Source organism: Stegodyphus dumicola, chromosome X2 (genome assembly GCF_044657685.1).
Source record: "Stegodyphus dumicola isolate Sdum_Otavi_A_Nest chromosome X2, ASM4465768v1".
Lineage (NCBI taxonomy): Eukaryota > Metazoa > Arthropoda > Arachnida > Araneae > Eresidae > Stegodyphus > Stegodyphus dumicola.
The window spans coordinates 134,390,405-134,411,222 of NC_140781.1; the positions used below are offsets into that span (position 1 = coordinate 134,390,405).

At 36.7% G+C, this 20,818-nt stretch overlaps 1 protein-coding gene across 2 annotated transcripts in view; it reads right to left on the reverse strand.

The window, feature by feature from the left end:
* LOC118198670 (cytochrome P450 3A21-like) overlaps positions 1-20,818 on the reverse strand; it is a 79,723-nt gene that overhangs the window by 13,448 nt on the left and 45,457 nt on the right. Inside the window, exons 11-13 of one of the 2 annotated variants that reach the window (XM_085810009.1) lie at positions 8,717-8,805; positions 5,004-5,144; positions 1,508-3,000 (exon numbers count right to left, since the gene is read on the reverse strand). In XM_085810009.1, the coding sequence (XP_085666135.1) occupies positions 2,979-3,000; positions 5,004-5,144; positions 8,717-8,805 (252 nt within the window). In that variant the 3' untranslated portion in view covers positions 1,508-2,978. Of the gene's footprint in view, positions 1-1,507; positions 3,001-5,003; positions 5,145-8,716; positions 8,806-20,818 lie in introns of those variants that run through there. The other variant, XM_085810008.1, reaches the window with a different exon arrangement.

The following is a 20,818-nucleotide window of genomic DNA, read 5'->3' on the forward strand; positions in this document are numbered from 1 at the left end:
TGCGTCAAATCAGAATCTGTGATTGTTTTGCTAGGATGCGTATCTCTCGGTGATTACTATTCTGTAAGTAATTTTGACCGGTGTGTTCCCTTCGTCGCATGTTGAGGAGATTTTGCTTTGTTATTTTCCCGTGCTCCACAGGCTAGTTGTAGCTGAATATTTGTTATTCATTTCAATAAATTTAAAATTTCTTCCTATACATTTTGTGCAGTTATTTAGGAAGTTATTAAGTTATCAAGGGAAAAGAATAAGATATCAAAACATTCTGCAAAGCCGTTATTGTCGGCAGTGGCGTAGCAAGCATAACTGGCGCCCGGAGAAAAATACCTTTCTGGCGCCCCCCAAAAGAAAAACACTTCCAGTAATATAATTTATAGAATATGTTTTTAATAAAAATAATAATAAAATGCTGAATCTGCCATAAAATACTCTAAAATATATTAAGAATAGTGACTATCTAACTACACTAGCATTGGATTCGGAAATGTATCTGTGTCGACGGAAAAATCAAACATACGATAATCTAGAATTAGTTAAAAAAATATTACTTATTTTACATATTTTTATAATTGTTTTAAAAAAGTATAATTTTTAAACAATTAAAAGTTTAATATATATTATAGATAAGTAGATATATTTAATCATAATAATATAATACATTAATACAATTAATTACTATGTATACATTTTTCTTGCCTTGGATGAAGCAAATTTATCAAGTACTTCATCAAAATCGATAGTTTCAAATTTTTCTCTTTCCACACTTAAAAATGCTAAATGACTTAGGGGATCTTGTCCCATCGTTGATTATAAGTATGTCAAAATTTATTTTAATTTGCAGAACGAACGTTCATAGCTAGCATTTTATAATGAAATAGTAAGGAGTATTTGAAATGCGACTCCTAGCTTTGTAAAAACATTTTCTCTATAGATCTGTAATGGAGTTTTAGGTTCCGCTTCTTTTCTACTGCGGAGTAACATCTTGCAGTCACATTCACTGCTCAAAACAATTAGGGGATATTGTGGGTTCGGTAGGAAATAACGATATAATCAATAACCTTTTTAACAAAAGGAAATATAAGAGATTATAAAGGAAAATTATAACATTTACAAAGTAGGAATATGCAAATTTAGTCTTGTGACATCGAAAACTGTACGTTTTAGATAAGGAGTAAGAAGCGACCTGCAGCATTTCTTTTGCAGTAGGAGATTAAAAACAATTGGCACGCGTTGAATGCTTTGTAGCAGTGAATATATGATGTCTCAATAAGATGACTTAGTTAAATCGGTAGCCAGGAAGGCCATCAGTCTTTTACAGTAGAGTCAAACGCAATCTATTGTAGCTGAACTGTTAGGAGTCTCCCAAAATGTCATTTCCAAACTATGGGATCTTTTTCTGGAAACTGGATATGTTTGAGAAATTCGGGACAAGGTCGTGTATACGTGCATTTTGTTTTAAAAAAATAAAAATATATATCTATTATAGAGAAATAAAGTTATCAGAAAGAACGTTTTGTATGCAGAGATATTTGGTTGATGTACTGCAAACATTTTATTATACATTATATCAGACAAATCAAAAAACTAAATAATTAATTATATTACAATAATTATTAATTTTAAATATATTTTCCAGAAATCGATCAAAATAATAACTGAAATTTTCCGGAAAATCTTGTTTGGAGGCCATTTGGCGCCCCTTTGCGAGCGGCGTCCAAGGCTTCATACACCCCTTGCCCCCCCTTCGCTACGCCACTGTTTGTCGGCTTGTATGAGATGATGGCTTAATGAAGTCTTTCTGTGTAAGAACTCTAATTTGAAATTCGAGTTTAAACATACTTAACAGCAAAAACTAAAATATAGTACCTAAATGGGTCAGCATTGAGGAAAAATCTGACAACCTTTTACCAAAAACATACTTATTTTACGTTATATAGTAAATTGGAAAGTTATCGATGATGCAAGGGTTCAAGCATGCTATAAACATACTTGAAGTCATGTAGCTACAACAGAAAGCAGTCGTGGCAGATTTAAATATTCATTTTTTTTAACTGTCATCTGCTGCTAGAAATAACTTGGCAACCTAATCGCGCCTGTTAAAGCGAACATTTATATTTCTGATATGCTGCGGCAATTAGAGAGCAACCCAGCAGCATTCTAGATAGACCGAGAAGCTGGAAGCAAGTACAATGTGTTTGTTGTTCATGACAAAGTTTTAACTTGAATCTTTCGATTTGGATATAATTTTAATTGGCTAATAAATAACTTTCTAAAATTATAATTGTCTGGTTGAGTTCAAATTCATCACCATTTATATCATCAGGTTATAGCAAAGTTATATAATAGCGACTAATAATTTTCAAATGAAGCAGTTTAGCGGTGTCGATAATTAACAGTTATTATTTTTGGACCAAAAAGGGGAAATACCCATATTAAAATAAAGAGTTAAGAGCTACTACAAATTTAAGTTCGAATTTTGATTTGCATATATTTTATCTTACATATAGCGCCTTCAAAGAGAAAAAGACGTGGGGACAGGAAACGATTTGATGAAAACCATTACAACCGAAAAAATAAGGGAATATAATATGCAAAATATAAATCATGAAATTTTGTGTTAAAATTTTAATTAATATAGAACATAAATCTTGAATACTGTACTTGAGAGAATAAAGGCAATTTTTGGAGTCCAATTAAGATTTAAGTCCAATCCGGAAAACATTCTTGTCTCTTAAAATTTGTTTTTAGAATCCTCATAAAAATTTCAGAACTCAGTCCAAAGTCTATACGCACTAATTTTCTTATTTCAAAATTACATTTTTAGCATCATAAATATTCTAAATTCTTTCTGAAATTGGTACTCCGTTGTTATTATTTTTTATTTCCAATTTTCTTATTTAAAACAAATCTGTAAGTAGACGTATCCACTTTCGCTGATTGGTGTGTACCTGAACCAGTGGCCAAAGATTTCTCGGCAGTCAATTGTCAAGGCCTCCATTCCTATATAAGGTAACCGACCTTTGAGAACTGCACTAAAATATTCCATTATAATAAAAATAATTCTATATAAAATAAAACAATTATATTCAATCAAAGTGACAGCCATCAACTTTTTTTTTGTATGAGCAGAGTAAAAGGAACAGTTATATAGAGGTAAAAATTAAGCTTCTGTTCCTAAAGCAGTATTCCCTCAACATATTCTATCTTTGCATACAATTTACTTTTTTGTATTAATTAATAATTACATTGTTCATAGTCAAATTTATTATAACTCAATTCCTTAAATTTTCAATATTTTTAACAAATATAACAAAACTGTATCAAAACATTTAATATTTGCTATTTAATTCTTATAAAAACAATTTTTATAAAATTCTGTATAACAATATGCATAACTAATTCATTCACGTTTTACATTTTACTTCATTCTCAAAATAATTAGAAAAGTTTTAAAAAGAATTTTACTCTAAAATTCTACGTTCTGGCCGGAAGTAGTAAGTTGAAGTTAAGAATCGACAGGAAAGGAACTTTAACTCAAAATTTAACTGTTAATAAAATTAACATAATCCTTACAACTTAATTAATCTAACATAATTAATTGAAATTTTGACAACATAAAACTGTAATATAATATTTTCATTAAATTTATACATTTTAAAAATCCAGTATAAAGGAAGAAATACCGTCAATTTGCAAGGCAAATGCGATTAGGCAAAGGAGCAGTGTAAATTTTCTTGTACTCACACTTATTCTGTCAAACAACAAACGACTTTGGAGCATCATATCACTTGGACACTGTTTAAGGCACTTTGTTATAAAAAGACGCTGAGTTAATTCTGAAGCACTGAAACACTGAACTTAAAATAATCAGAAACTTCGATATACTGATTATTCATTCTGTAGGTTACTAGCTTGAGTTTTGAGCCTTTAGAATGAACTAGCTTTTATTACTTAACTAAATTATTTTGATGATTCAAGCAAAGTTTCACTCATTTCTAGTACATTGGTTGAATTCAGCACACAAAAAAGGATTTCGAGAGTTGCTTGAAACGTTATGCAGACATTAGGCAGAAAAAAATTTGAATTTAAGTGAGGATAAGCATATTTATTTTAATTCTGTAGATGAACTTTACTTTAAGGCAATGATTTCCCATGGTGGATGATGATACCGCTTGTCGACTATATGTAGTAAATTAAAAGGTCGCTGATGACGCAGATGTTGAAGCATGCCACAGTAATATTTCAAATCAGGTAAATCCAACAAAAAGGACTCGTGGCAGATTTAAATATTCACTTTTACTTTAATTCGCATTTGCGGCCACAGAGAACTTGGCATACTAATCGCGCCTGATCCAGTGATTTTTTACGTATATCGCTGTGGTAAGAAAAGAGTAGCACAGCAGCAGTCTATATAAGCCGATAAGATAGTAAATGAGACGGGTCTGAGAAAAAAAAATTCAGAATGTATTAGTTTAGACTTTAGTATAATTGACTAATATAACGCTCTAAAATTATTATTGGCAGTTTACAAAACCATTTACAGCACCAGCGTTATGGGAAAAGTCCAGTGATTGAGGCCGTTAATTTTGAAATGAAGCAGTTTAGAGAGCAAATATTATTTTTGAACAGAAAGAGAAAATACCCAAATTAAATTAAAGAATTAAAGGGCAATTACAAAATTAAGTTAGAATTTCGACTTCCATTTTTTTTTTATTTTACACTCACGCACGTGTATATATATATATATATATATAAATGTTTCATCAGCATATTGCGAGTAAATAACATTCGGATATTTTTGTTGTAAAAAATATCGGTATTACTGAATTATATATATATATATATGTATATATTCATACATAGATATGCTTAGTGAACTGCAGTTAGATTCTTGTCTGTATAAAAGGTTTTTATGTATCTATTGGAAAATGAGTAAGTCTGCAGTAAAATTTCCCTTAACAAACGGTTATATGACAGTGTCAAAAGACTGAAATTTAATTTACCTTTCAGGATCAAATTTTTCAGGGGCACTCCAGTATGTAGAATCATAGTGTAGAGCATAGATGGGAATCTGAACGGACATGTTCTTCGGAATTCTAATACTGTCATACTGGGTATCTTCCAGTGGTGTACGAGTTACAAAGCTGTAGAAAGAACAATTCAGTGCATGATTAGTTAAGAAATTACTGTTTTGGTCATTGTATGGAATTATAATTTTCAATAGTCTTTGTTGGCTATAAATGTACATCTCCATTAAGAACAACTATGAAAACTAAATTAAAGACATTACAGGGTTACACTTGATCTGGTAATACTACTTTAGTCCTATAACCCTAACGGACGTGAAACGAGTTATTAGTGCATCTGAGGCAGAAGGACAATGTCTTAGGAATGTTATAAAATCAACCTTTTTCATTTAAGCAGAACTCCGAACTTAAAATGCACGACTTATTTTTGCATTTTTGCTTTATTGTGCTAAAATAACCATAACTTGTGAAAACACAAATTAAAATAATAATAGTCATAATTTACACGTTTAGCAGTAGTCCAAGGCTACATAATTTATTACTAAGTTATAAGCTGGCTCAATAAATTTACTGCCGCGTCAGATTAAAGTGTCATAGGTGAGAGAAACGCAAAACCGAATAATTACAACTGATAGAGCTGGCAGAAACTAGCAACTAATTTGCATGCTGATGAGGAATACGAAAAGGAGAAGTTATAGTAAAGACAGAAATTATAATAACTGGTTATTAACATAAGGAACTCTATATAACATAATTTATACTATATAATATAAAGTATAAATAAGTACAAAAGCAGCTATGTTAGACTTGTGTATTGCAAAATAATCAGTATCATTGCTTTTGTTGTCGAGACCATAATTCATGTTAGAATGGTTGCCAGAGCCTCAAAGAGGTCGGACTTCTACTTCTCCGGTGTTTAGGGAGAGCACCATGGGAGGCGATCTGAGGGTCTCCCAACCCTCTTTTCTACTACCAAACCAGATGAGAGGACTTTCAGCTCGCTATATATTTACAGTGCCCCCATGTTCCAAAAATGTTGTACATTTAGAAACATCCATGCTTTTGCCGGGATTTTACACAAGCCTTTCGGTACTGCAGTCGGAGTTAAATATTTATAGGCAGTAATAATGAAGCCTACACGCAGAGGATTTGACTCTGGAAGTGTATGAAGGTTCGTTACACTACTAAGACTGTAGATTGTTAATAAGCAATATTCATGCATAACAGCTGTTATCATAATACCAGATTCAAAAACTGTGTGGCAGTGTATCGTGCACTTCGATCTGAGCGTTTAACAAAAGTTGAAAGTTTTCATCGTGGTGTTGCACAGAGACATAGAAGTCGTCTAAAAGGCCTTGCGATGCATTCCACTCTTCCATGCGGGATATTGTTGGCATCAATGTAATCTCATTTACTTATGTAATATAGTAATTGAAGAAAACATCCCTATAGAAAATATATTCTGGCAACGATATGTAAAGAACCAGTTACACCAGTTACTTTCTGTGGATAAGACCTGCAACTAAAACAGTTCCAGTGCAGTAGACTCACTTCCGATGACTTACAGCAAATTTATGTAATCTCTTCTTGCATCACTCTGAGTGGACTTCATTAGATCGCATTACTTGGAAATGTGCTGCACTATTAATCATTTACGTGCTTCTGCATGGTTTTCCTTTTTACGAAAATTTATGCCAATCGGATGCTTAGTGATGCTTGGTGGTGGTGCACTTTTAATGATGGCTAAAACTTTTGAATAATTAGTTTAGTGATACCGTATTGTGTCATTTACTGGGTTGAGTTTAATTTCTCTACTTCATCTTATATTATGGTATATTGTAAATACTTATATAGCTATCTGTCAATCTAAGATGCAGTTTGTATTCAAGTACTAATTACAAAAATTACTTGCGACTTAAAGTAATTATGGACCGCTAGAGAATATAGCTGTTTTATGGCTCGCAAATTTTTAGTATAAAATGTTCAGAAAAGGCTACAGGCTTCATTTTCTTAAATATTGTAATGATATCAACTAGGAACATGTTCTATTTATTATCATTTTGATAATGATTTAACAACTAAGATTTAAAGTTTCCCATAATTTTAAATGGGAAAGCGAAGCGAAGATTTTTTTCTTCTCAATTGCTACTTAAGCACGATCAAAATGTGTGTGTGTGTGTGATTATGGCAAAGCCTCAAGGGCTATCTGCCTAAAGGGAGGGATGCCTTTCGTGGAGGACTTTCTAAGGGAAACTGGCTCGTATACACGTTACACAAGGGGAAAACCACGAAAACGCCCATGCAGCCAGCCCGTTCGCGGGATTCGAACCTCGGACCGAACTACCAGTGTTCAGCGACTTTACCGCTCGGCCGCACGCTCAAAATGTTCATTGTTGCTTCCATTCAATTTGTTCAAGTAACCTAAATCAGTAAACTTATTCTTAAATGCCTTCGTAAAAAAGCATGAAACGTTTTGTATAAATTTTTTAAGCATAATAAGCATTTGCTTCAAGGTGCGCAGAAATGGATATAAATTTATATGTTTCATGTGATGCGCTGCCAGGTACAGCAGTGTAAATAATGGTGCAGTGAAATGGAACTCAATTATACTATTATTAAATCCTTATAAATTCTATTATTAAATCCTCGAATACTCTTTCAGAAATATGTCTTTCATAGATCATTAAGCGAAACGTGTACATATTTACTTCTTTGTCCGTGGAACATAAATAATAACTCAGGATGGAGTTGTTTGCATCTCTACCCGACAAATGCCAAGCAGTCAACCATTAGCTTCCACTATCAAAGCCAGGTTGAAATCCCCGCAAATGAGCTTGATGTACGTGTGAGTAACACGTGCATACGAAAATATCCCTAACATTAACTAGGAAAGCCGAAATCTTAGTTAAGATAGACATGTTACAATTAATAATCAAATTTAATAAGGAAAAGTAACAGTTGCCGGGTACATTATAACGGCTTAAGAAATTCAGAGCACAGTACAGATGCGAGTACCCAAGTTCACATATCTCGGCGAAAACAGAGATGCACACATTTGTTGAAGTAGTTCCACTTGACTGCCGGGGAAAATTCTTCTCTCCCCGTCAGCCTGTAGGTTTGCCAAACGGGTTTACTGTTTCGCCAATTGGCGCTTTTCTGTACAGTTTTTAAGTCCGTATCGCCTGTTTGGAGCTGCCGCTGCAAGCTGGCTGTATGGCAGATTTTGTGATTTTTTGTTTGTTACTGTAATGTCAGTTTATGTAACGTCACTGACTCTTACTTTACTTAGCTGCAACTGCTCCCTTTGCGGCTTCTTTCTGCCACACTTGTGAGTATGTGACAACAGTATTGGGAAGAGCCTAACCTTGTTTGTCTAATGATCTTGACTTTCCACATGAGTTAACGTGAATATAAGGCACTTATCCATAGAAACTCCACCACCAAGGTATTCCTTCACTTAGGCTGAGAGCCTTCGCAAGCTTTGTCATAACCAAGATCGAAATATCTTTGAAGGAAATGTTATTAAAGTAACAGAATTTATATTTTTTATGTTTGAAAGCAGTCCCTAAGTTGTATTAAGGTATGAAACTCAGAAAAGCTTGCAAGATAATGCATAAACGTTCTATGTCCACTATCACTGTGTTAGTTGTGCCTTAAACTTATTTAGAAACAAAAAATGAAATACTTACTTGAAAACAGGTGGATAAAGTCTTAATCCTTCGCATATCACAGCATCAAGATACTGTAATTTTTGAACTATTTCATAGCTCAAAGCTTCCTAAAAATTAAAATTCAATCCACAATATTAGCGAAATACAACACAAATACGACAGATAATATAAAATGCATGAATGTTTATGTTCTTATTAGCAAGGTTCATACCTCTCTAGATGTGAATTTATGAACTGCTTCATATTTGAATTTTTTTAAAGAGTCTGCCAATAAAAATCCCTTTTGAAATGCTGCTGAAAGTTTTGTTTATATGAAAACGAAACTTTCATAAAACAGAAAGAAAATGTAAGTAAATATTCCAAAAAAGCAGTTTTTCGCAGATGTTTTAAAATGATTTATTATGCTTTACTGCGTCTAATAGCTTGATTTCTTTTGTGTGCTAATATAACTTTAGTAGAGGGTCAAATACACTCATGTCCATAAATTAAGGATAACGCAAAATCAGCCAAAGGAAGAGTTAGAAGCAAAACAAATTTGACTTATTTGTAAAGCTTATTTATTAAACAAAAGGTAAAGAGCAAAAAAAAGATGCTTTATGTTTGATATTATTAAAAAAATTAGCGAGTTTTTCTCCCTGGAGCAAATTCCAAAAAAATTACCTATTTACAAAAAACCAATATTACATGGTTGGTGCGATTGTTAATACATTCTATGTCTCTCAGACAATGCAATACAGTCCGTACAACTCCTAGGCATGCTGAATATCAAATTATCGATCTTATCTTGGGGGATATTACACCACTCAAAAAGCAATGCTCTCCGAAGTCCCGGTAGACATGTAGGAGGAGGTTGAAGGGCTGCAACTCGTCAGCCAAACATGTCCCACACGTGCTCTACTGGATTCAAGTCCGGTGAGAATGCTGGCCAGTCCATACTGGTGATATTCTCCGATTGAAGGCATTCGCTTACGATGTTTGCATGGTGAGGACGGGCGTTGTCATCCATAAACACAAATTGTGCGCCCATGGCGCCCAGAAACAAACGTACATGTTGTTCCAGAATGACGTCCCGATAGATTTGGCTTGTCATGATTCCAATTTGAACATGCAGGTCAGTTCTGGAACCCATAATAATTCCACCCCAAACGAGCACTCCTGAACCACGGTAACGGTGTCGTTCAATAATGTTTTCTTGGTGGTAACGGGTACCTGGAGCTCTCCATATGAAAGTCCGGCGAGAATCAGACTGCAAGCTAAACCTGGACTCGTCGGAAAATATCACACAAGCCCACTGCACAGCAATCGTGTTGGAAGTCTGCATTTGCGAATCAGATCCCTAGACATTAGGATGGACGAGAATTCAAACGCTGAACTGACCGGCATGAATCTCGCGTATGGAGCTGCGGGAGCGCCACTCTGCGCTTGTACCAGGAACGTTTCCTGCATAGGTATACTCCTCATCATACGATCTTTGCACACCTGCATAGAAAGTTAGATGAGACTGATTGTTTCGTGATACCTATCATGAATCGAGAGCAAACGACGACGTCTTCAGACAATGAGGAGAATTTCTTACACCTGGCAGAAGGCAATTGGACTGCGAGTAGTCGGGTGATAGCCAAACGATTAGGTTTGCCGCAAGCCGTTGTATGGAGGGTCACTGTCAGGAAACCAAATGCGTTCGTACCCTCTGCAACACGTCTAGGCATTCGAGTCTGCGGATTATCAACTCCAGTAGAATTTGGCTACTTGGTATCTTCAACACATTGTTGCAGATAATGCATTTGCTGTGTCCGTTACTGTTCACAGATGAGGCATTTTTTACATGTGCAGCTCAAAGCCGTTTCCCTATCAATGTTTGAGCTGGTATTTTTGCAGACCATCTTCTTGTAGCTAACCTCCTCCTTCTGCTCCCCGTACTGGACAATAGGGCTTAATTGATCTTCCTACGTGAAGTTCTGCCTGAACGTATTAAAGAAGCACATGTTTCTCAGTCGGTGCGTCACTTAGTGTGTTTCCAGCATGATGCGGCTCCCCCCCCACAGTACAACGACTTCCCCCAGTACCTAAATATTTGGAAAGCATTGAACAGATTGTGGTAGTTCCGTTCATTATCCTGCTAGATCGCTAGACATATCATGCCTGGACTTCTATGATGGTCAAATAAAGACAGTGGTATACGAGACACCTGTTGATTCAGTTGAACACCTCTTCGCTTCCATCTGTGTAGCTGCTGGGGAGATACGAGATGCAACATGACTCTTCCAGAACATGAGGAATTCCATGCGGCGCAGGTGTGAAACCTGTGTGACTACTCCTGGACATCATGTCATTTCGCACACCTTCTGTAATATGTAGCTTTCAGCCAATGTAGAATTTATAATATAATGAATTCCGTTACACTAATATGTTACTGTTTCTGTTCTTTTTCTTTCCTTCTTTTAACCGTAACTCGGGTAGAAGGCATTTCGGAACTTGCAATGCTATGTGATACTGAATTGTCTTTGTGCCCCTTACATCTTAAGTTTGACGCACCTGTAGCAATCACACTGTATAGTTAGAATACTTGAATGTTGCAACAATTTAGGTGTGACTACGACGTTTTCAGTAAGCTACTTGAAAGCTAAATTTATGTGGCATTACTATACAATATATTACTGTTCATTATATTCAATATATTATTCTAATAACGCTCTGGATGGTTAGTTAATTACTTAGAACATGTGGGTGCAGCGTGGCTCGCCTAGTGTATGTGAATTCACTTCATAGCCATAAATTAGCTTCACCCAAGAAAGCATTAAGAGCGAGGGGTGAAAAGAAGTAACAAATAATGAGGAAAAAAGTAAAACGTATAGGCGCAAGCAAGGTCATATGACACCCACTCTCACACAGTTTAAAAGAAGTAAGATAGCCCTAATTTTTTATTCTTATCCTATTCTTATTATTGTTTATAATTTTCATAGTATCCTGAGCGATTTTTATATTTCTGTTAGAATAATAATCACCTTCGTTGATAATTACAAAATCTTTTCAGAGATCAGCAAGCAATTCACATGATTCCAGAAAATGCAAACTATCACCCACTACATTACAAGTTTTACAGAATGGATTGTTCTGGACACCGAAACTTGATAAATATTGTGGGAAGAGGCCATTTCCCCTAACAAGCTGACTGAAGTCCATATCGTTCATCATTTTCATTTTATTAGCTTTTAAAATCGTAAGTGGTCTTTACTTCTGCTAGTCTTCATCCAACATGTATTCCAAGATTCCAGTATATTTTTAAACATAATAAAAATGCCCTCTTGTCTCGAACCTGAAACATTGATCTCACAATCATCTCCTTAGCTCCACCGCCTCCTTCGTTAAAGAATCCGCCCTCTCGTTGCCCTGTAAACCTCTGTGCACCTTGAAGCATGAAAAACTATGATTATGGCTTTAAAATTTTTATATATAAATCCTTTACGTCAAAGAAAGCTTTATTACAATTATTCGGGCAGGAGAGAGCTTGAAGCACAGAAAGGTAATCAGAGTATAAAAACTGTATGTCCACTTTTCAATTGTTTTTGTATTTGGTTAAAATCATGCGTGTTCTGTTATTGGTGAAATTAAAATGTTCAGAGGAGTTCAGTTTGTTGTCCAAGATAACACCCAAATAAGTCAAATTCGAAGAAAATTTTATTTTATGATCTGTATATTTTAATTTTTTTTCTTATGTGGTTTCCTCGTCTGGGAAAAAACAGAGCATTCATCTTCCCTGAATTAAAAAGTGTCCCTTCTACCTCTAGTCAGCTTTCCAAAGTAACAATGATTTTCTGTAGCTTCCCTAGTTTCTCCAGAGATGAATCAAACATGCAAATCATAAGATCATCCAGAAAACAGAATCAATCATAGCCTATAGGAGGAGACTGCGTTATCAGTTTATTCATAATAATATTCCAAAAATAGTCGCGAGCTGCAGGACCCTTGAGGGCATCCTTTCATATGTCCAAGTATGTCATACACGATTCAGATGAGATAGTAAAAGCTATCCTTCTGTTGTGGATTGGATTGGATTATTGTAATTTGGAACAAAACCTGTCAAGGTTATCTGCGCCAGACAAATGGTAACAATGCAATTAGTCATTTGTAAAAACTTCCAGCTTAGGTAAGAGACAGATTACAGTCTATGATAAAAGCTGATATCTTTTAAAAAACAGGTTAAAGTCTATTATAAAAGCCAATATCTTTTAAAAACAGAAACAAATTACGATGATGTGCTTTTCCAATTAAATTTTTTAAGTCCAGTTCTGAACTATTAAAATGTTTTTGGCGAAAATAATCAAAACTCTGGCATTCCACCAAGATATGATGGACTGTCAGATCTGCGTTGCAGTTTGGGCAGCTGGGATTCTCTTCTCCCTTCAGAAGATACTCATGGGTCAGGCGACAATGGCCAATTCTCAGTTGGGTCAACAGGACATCTTCCTTTCTATTAACCATACATGGCCAGTATCCAATGGTGGGTTTTACATTTCTCAGCTTGTTACATACTCTGTCATCCCATTTCTTCTGCCATTTGCTGAGGATTTTGCTTTTGACAAACCCTTTGATGTCTGCTAGTGGAATCTGAAGATTGTACATTGTGGTTGCAGTTTTAGCTGCAATATCTGCCAATTCATTCCCCTTAATGGCAACGTGTCCAGGGATCCACGAATATAGAATCTGGTATCCCCGAATTTTTAAAGAATGATTCAACTTTAGGATTTTGATTGCAACTGGATGAATACATTGAGCGTGATTTTTCAATGACATTAAGGCACTCATGGAATCTGTGTAGATAATAAATTTTGTGTACTTTTGTTTTGAAAGGTAAGTCAAAGCCAGATGGATTGCAGTAAGCTCAGAAGTAAGCACAGAGCAAACTGTATGTAATCGAACCCCTACTATTGTTTTTTCTGTGACGAAAGCAGCGCCAACATGATCCTGGGATTTTGATCCGTCTGTATATAGAGGGATATATTTCCTATATTTGTTTCTATGTTGAAAATAAATCTGCTTGTAGATGATTTCATTAGTTTGTGATTTATTCCAGTGTCGAAAAGTATCCAGAGAATGGATTCTCCAATCCTTCCAAGGAGGAATTCCAAAAAAATCCTCCATCTGTATATCTATATTAGACAAATTATACTCCTCCACCAAAGCACTCATCCGCAAGCCGAAAGATGGGACACATGATGGTCGTGCCTGATATAAACGGGAGTATTGGTCATTAAGCAATATTGACCGCGTAGAATTTTCGGTTTGTGATAAGACTTTGAAATAATGCTTAAAACAAAGATTTTCACGTCTTAACCGCAGGGAGATCTCGTTACTTTCCACATATAAGCTTTCCACTGGAGAAGTTCTAAAGGCACCAGTGCATATCCGAAGTGCATGGTGATGTATCGGATCAAGTTTGGCTAATACTGAAGGCCTTGCCGACCCATAAATGATTGATCCATAATCTAGTTTCGAACGAATAAGAGCTCTATATATAAGAAGCATTGAGCTTCGATCAGCACCCCAAGAAGTATTTGACAGTACGTTCAGAATATTCATAATTTTTAAACATTTCTTTTTTAGATATGTAATATGGGGGAGGAACGTAAGCTTATGGTCAAATATCATTCCTAGGAATTTTATTTCCTTTTCTACAGGAATCGGCACATCTTGCAGATAAAGTTCGGGGTCAGGGTGAAGAATTTTCTTTCGACAGAAATATAAACACACAGTCTTTTGAGTAGAGAATCTAAAACCATTTTCCTGTGACCATTTAACAATTCTATTGAGAGAAGTCTGCAATTTACATTCGATGTCTGTCAGGTCTTCTCCCTGGCAACTGACTTGCAGGTCATCGACATAGAGCATACCCTGGACTGCTGGAGGCAGTTGTTTTAAAATAGAGTTAATTTTTATACTAAATAATGTAACACTTAATACACTTCCTTGCGGAACGCCCTCTTCTTGATGGAACATGTCAGAAAGTGTATCGCCTATCTTCACATGAAACTTCCGATCCTGTAGGAAATGTTTGATGAATATCGGCATGTTTCCTCGTAAACCATTGTTATATAGGTCACGAAGGATACCGTATCTCCTCATAGGCTTTCTCTATATCAAAGAAAATGGAAACATAATGATTTCTTCTAACGAACGCTCTACGGATACCTGTTTCTAAGAGTAGGATATTATCGATAGTTGCTCTTCCTTTTCTAAAACCGTTCTGATAAGGGGAGATACAATTATTTGTCTCTAAATAATAAACCAGACGAGTGTTGACCATCTTTTCAAAGAGTTTGCAGAGGCAGCTAGTAAGGGCGATGGGACGGTAATTCGACGGATTAGTAGGGTCTTTTCCCGGTTTAACAATGGGGATGACAAAAGCTATTTTCCAGTCATTTGGAAAGACTTGTTCCTTCCATACTTTATTAAAGAGAAAGAGGATGGTTGCCAATGACTTGGAAGGAAGATGTTTCAGCATAGGATAGGCAATATCATCTGGACCAGGACATGAATTTTTTGTCTGCAGCAGAGCTCTTTTCAGTTCAAACACAGTAAAATCCTGATTATATGGTTCAGTACTGGGAGAGTTGAAATTAATTAGTTGTTTTTCAATGCATTTTTTTGCGGAAAGAAATTCAAGAGGGTAGTTACTACTGTGTGAGACGGCTGAGAAACTCTGTCCAATAGCGTTGGCAATTTCTTCCCTACTAGTAACTGTTTCACCACTTGTCTTTAAAATGGAAAGTGTGTGCTCTTTGTAGATATCGGACGCTTTCCGGACTCTCTCCCACACCTTCTTACTCGAAGTTGAAGAGCTAATCGAAGACACATACGAGATCCAAGAATTCTTCTGACTTTTACCTCGCACCTGCCGAGCTTTTGCTTTAGCCCTTTTGAATATTAAGAGATTTGATTCTGAAGGATATCGCCGAAAAATGGTTTTCCTTTGTTTTCTGATGGCGTCCTGGCATTCAGGACTCCACCAGGGCTTTGGGTATTTTGGCTGTTTTACCGACGTTTTTGGTATACATATATCAGCTGCTTGAATAATTTTATCTGTAATGATCTTCACAGCCTGATCAATGTGCACATTCTTTATTATTTCTTCAGTAAAAAGAGCATAATGTAAGAAAGAGTCCCAGTCGGCTTTGTTCAACAAAAAGCGTGGTGTTCTAGGTATAAACACACTCCTATTTCCTGTAATACTTATGATAATAGGAAAATTATCACTATTATATAGATAATTCTCGACATTAAAAAAACAAAAAGGCAAAAGCTGTGGAGAAACAATAGCAAGGTCAATGGAGTGGAAGGTCCTTGTTGGCTGATGAAAATAAGTGCTTTCTGCGTTGTTAAGGATACAGAGACAGTGGTCGTGGAGTAGCTATTCAATTTGCTTTCCTCGTGGGTTGGTGTCTTTACTACCCCACAAGGGATTGTGTCCATTGAAATCACCAACTAGAATAAACAGAGCTGGTAGTTGGGCAATTAGATCCTCTAAATCTCTTAAATTAATATTCTCATTAGGCGGGATGTAAATACTGCAGACAGTAGTCAGTGTTCGAATGCTCAACTGTACTGCAACTGCTTGGAGAAGAGTATCCAAAGGGATAGCACTCGAAGGGCAATTAATTAAGGTGAGTAGACAGACACCACCACTTGCGCGTTCACTGAATGTCTTATCCTTTCTTGTCATCGAGTACCTACGTAGCTTTGCAAAATTACCAGGTTTGAGGAATGTCTCTTGTATCGCTATACAAATAGGTCGATATTTATTAATAAGTTGCTTAATGCCATCAATACCCTGATAGAAGCCCCGGCAGTTCCACGAAATGAGAGTAGCCATTAGGAATGTTTATTGCTTCGATGCTGTTTCTTTGTTTTATGAGGTAGAACATTTTTCGAGAGATCTCCGCCTCCATCTGTTTCCATCTCAGATTCGATAAAGTCTGAAAAGATCCCTTCAATAGAGCTTCGGCTTGAGCTTCTCTTTTCTGAGCTTTTGATTTTCTTTTTTGAACTCTGTTTCTTGTGTTTTTATTTCTCGACTTTCTATTGTCTGTTTGGGAGGAGATAGAAGAAAGACTTTTTCTTTGTCATTTGTTTTTGGTTCAGGTATCTTCTTCTGTGTGCTATGCGATGTTTGTGTACTTATTGACCGATATGATTTAGTGGCTTGTGCATAGGACACATTTGCTGTTGACTGACCCGTGCTAAAAAGTTTCTTAGCTTCAGGATAGGAGATTTTTCTTGTAGTCTTAATATGCTGTATTTCTTTCTCTTCTTTCCACTTAGGGCAGTTTCGTGAGTATCCTGGATGATTGCCATGACAGTTTGCACATTTTGGATCAGCTACACAATCCTGACTTTCGTGACCTCCTGCAGAACAGCGAGCACATGCCATGTTTCCCCGGCATGCGGCCTTCGCATGGCCAAACCGTTGACACTTGAAGCAGCGCAGTGGGTTCGGCACGTAAGGTCTGATGGGGCAATTCAGGTAACCTGCCTTAATGGCTTTCGGTAGCTCTGGAGAGGAGAAAGAATAAGAAGTTTTGTGTTGACGAGTTGCCCGTCTCTACGGACTTTTATTTGGCGGACGCCACATACATTTTGCTCGGCGAGTTCTTTTGAAAGTTCATCCTCAGAGACTGATATCAAGTCTATTTCCGAAATGACACCTCTTGACGTGTTCAAAGACTTATGTGGGGATGCAGTAATAGAATGCTCCCCTATTTTGGTCATTTTTAGGAGAGAGGAAGATTGTGCATCAGATGTAGTTTCGATGAGCAGAGATCCTGAACGGAGCTTTTTTATGTGCTTTGGCTCGCCTGCTGAGGCCACAATATGCTTATGGATGAAGAATGGTGATAGATTTTTCTAGCTCACCAGTGATAACTAAGAACTTTGGACATTTGTTTGTGCTAATTAAGGTCGAAGTACAAATTCTTTTAGCAGCTCCAGAATTTTTCGCATCCATATGGTTAGGAGAAGTTAAAGTATTCATATTGAAAAGAGAGAAGGTTTCGGGCCCGACCGCCCCACCCACCATGGAGCCCAACAAGGGAACACAGATCCCTGTGTTAGGGCTAGCCGGGCCTATACGCAAACTGAAGCCCCACAGTCGGCTTTCCCAAAAGCGGAGACTTCCGAGAGCTTATCCCCTAGCCACTGACCAATAGGACTAGTGGCCAGCCGATTGACACTAGCGGGGACAGCTAAGTGCCTCCCGTTTTAAGTAGAAGCAGAGGCCAAAGCAGTGTGTTGGGGACAGTACCTCGCCCCTCAACTGCCAGGATCCTCCTTTCCCACCCTACGGGTCACCATGCACGGCAAACGCATAGGCGGTATTCTCACCATGGTGATACAGAAACTAAGAGTAGTAGCTGCATCTCACAGTGAGCCCCAACCTCCAGTAGAGGAAACCACAAGGGAGAAAAATAGGAGAGAGAGCTAGACAAGAGGAGAGGAAAGGTCACTGGGGCCCCGGGAGTGTGATACCCGATCACCAAGACGGCAATCCCCTGAGGGTTCTTCACCTGCTATGCTTTAGCTGGGCATGTTGGAACGGCCTTCCCTTCACGCCTAGGGTGGCCCTACCAGGAGCTATGCTCCCGACGTACTTCGCCCGTTCCGCCCAGTGACACCCCCCCCGCCACGTTGAGGCAGCATAGCAGGACTTTGGGGGGGGGCCTTCTGTTGTGAAAAATAGTCCTTCAATAACTGAAAAATTTCCAGCAGAATCCTTAGATCAAGCAATCTTGTCATGAGAGAATACCAGCAAAAACTGTCAAAAGCTTTACCAATATCAAATGAAATCAGGTGACTTATTTCATAAAGTTTATCACATCAAAGAAAGCGTGGTCAATCGAGCGCCGTTTAATAAAGCCATATTATCTACTGGAGAGGTTTTCATTAACAACTATAAAAATGAGCCAATCTGTTGGACAGAAGCTTATTAAGAATTTTTCGAAAACAATTATACATATAGGTCTGAATTCAGATTTCTCTTTTATAATAAGGGTAACTCGACGGACTTTTCAAATGTCTGGAAAAACATGCATAGAAACAACAGCGAACTCTTTTCTCTGACAATTTTGAGGTTTAAAATAAAGTTCTCTTTCTAAATTTATTCGAAGCCCTCAAAATAATGCCTATTCCCGAGGTAAGTTTCATGCATGTATTATTTAAAGTTGGTAAAAAATTAGGGTATAAATTAAATAAAAATTTTACGACAGCCAGCGAAACGCCGTCCAATCCTGGTGTACAATTAAGTTTTAAATTATCAATAACAGATTAAATTTCATTAAGCAGAAAATTTCTCCCCCGCAGCACTACAGTTTTCTTCGTTCATCCTCAAGAGAAAGATTCATGGGCTTCCATAACTATTTCTGTAGAAACAACAGCGAACTCTTTTCTCTGACAATTGAGGTTTAAAATAAAGTTCTCTTTCTAAATTTATTCGAAGCCCACAAAATAATGCCTATTCCCGAGGTAAAACTGCATTTTAACCTTCTATTTTGTTTTAATAAGAGTTTTCCTGTAAAGCCAGTTGTCTTTTATACTTGAGTCTTCTTACGAATTTTATATCTTCATTTAAGCCCTTAAAACTTGGGCACTTTTACTTAAGACTCGAATTCTTCCTTTGTAACTTTCAACAGATGGTTTCCATCGATTAATTTGTTTCATGTTAACTTTTTTCATTTTCAACTATTTATTCATAACATTTATAAAGAAAATTTTAAATTCTTGAATCAAATTATTTACATCATGTTTGGATCCGGAAGAGCTTAACCTCTTTCCAAAGCTTCTTATATTAATCCCAATTCTCCAGTATAGTACTGTATTAATCATAATTCTCCAGTATAGTCTATTTATACTGAAAAAACCCTTATCACTTCCAAAATCTTTCAAATCCTTGCATTTTAAGAGCAAATAATTATGGCCAATTAAAGAGACTCCTCCAAGATAGCTGTTTTAAGGGGGTTCAAGCCAAAACCAGCAGAGCATGTAACTAAATCGGTGTAACACCCCCACGCACAGCAGATGAGAAAATAGGCGATAAATCAGGCCTGTTTGATAAAATCAAATTATTCTCATGAAATCTTGGATTAAAAGTACCCTATAATCGTTAAAAGAAGACCCCTGTTTACATGCTTTAAATTAGAATCTCTAACAATAAAATTTGTATGTAACAGTTAAAAATATTCTGCAGTAGGAGGTGAGCTTAAAGATCTTCCTCTGGAGAAAATTAAACTGTAATAATGCCCAGAGAGCCACCCTGCATATTTAGCGAAATGTCGACAATCGTATCAGAACAGTAATCCACTACACAGTCTACAGATTCCAGAGTAATAGAAATAGCTGTCCGTTCCCCTTCCTCATGTATCACCCTCCAAGAATTGTTTACATAAGCAATTTTGTTTTCTATACAATATACCTCCTGAATTGTAATAACAGCAAGGGTTTGCAGCAAAACTTTCTCAATGGCAGAGAGCTGGAGTGGTGTTGGATATTATACCTTGGCTAAACACTATATACAATCCGTTCTCGATCGTATAACGTGATTATCCGAAGCTGACCGCCAGTCCGAATCTAAATGAGTGGCTACGACTTGCGTAAGCTTTCTTCTGCGATAACTTATTTTCCCTTTTTTGGGGAAGGGATTGCGAATACTAAATGGCCGATAAGTTCGGCCTTTATTTTTATCGCCTTGGTATGTATAGAGGTTAACGGACACTGAACGGCAGTCTGATTCTAAATATGTGGGTTCCAATCCGCGTAAAGCTTGGCTGTATGTTGAATGTCTTACTCCAGGTGCAGCCTCACGGGGCTCCAGCGAGTTGTTTCTTCGAGATAGTGGAGGACGTAGCACATATGCCTGTTTACCTATGTTATACGCTAGGCGTCCCCGTCCTCCGTCACCTGTCACCTGTCACCTGTCGGGTGTTTTCCCCTTTTTTATGGCCATAATATCGGTCGTCCCCTGTGGTGTATCTTCTTGACTATTGTAACGAATTTTCTACATATATCATTTTAGTGCAAATATATGTGAAACTTGTATTTTTCAGCTTCATGTAATATGAAAAATCTAGAGAG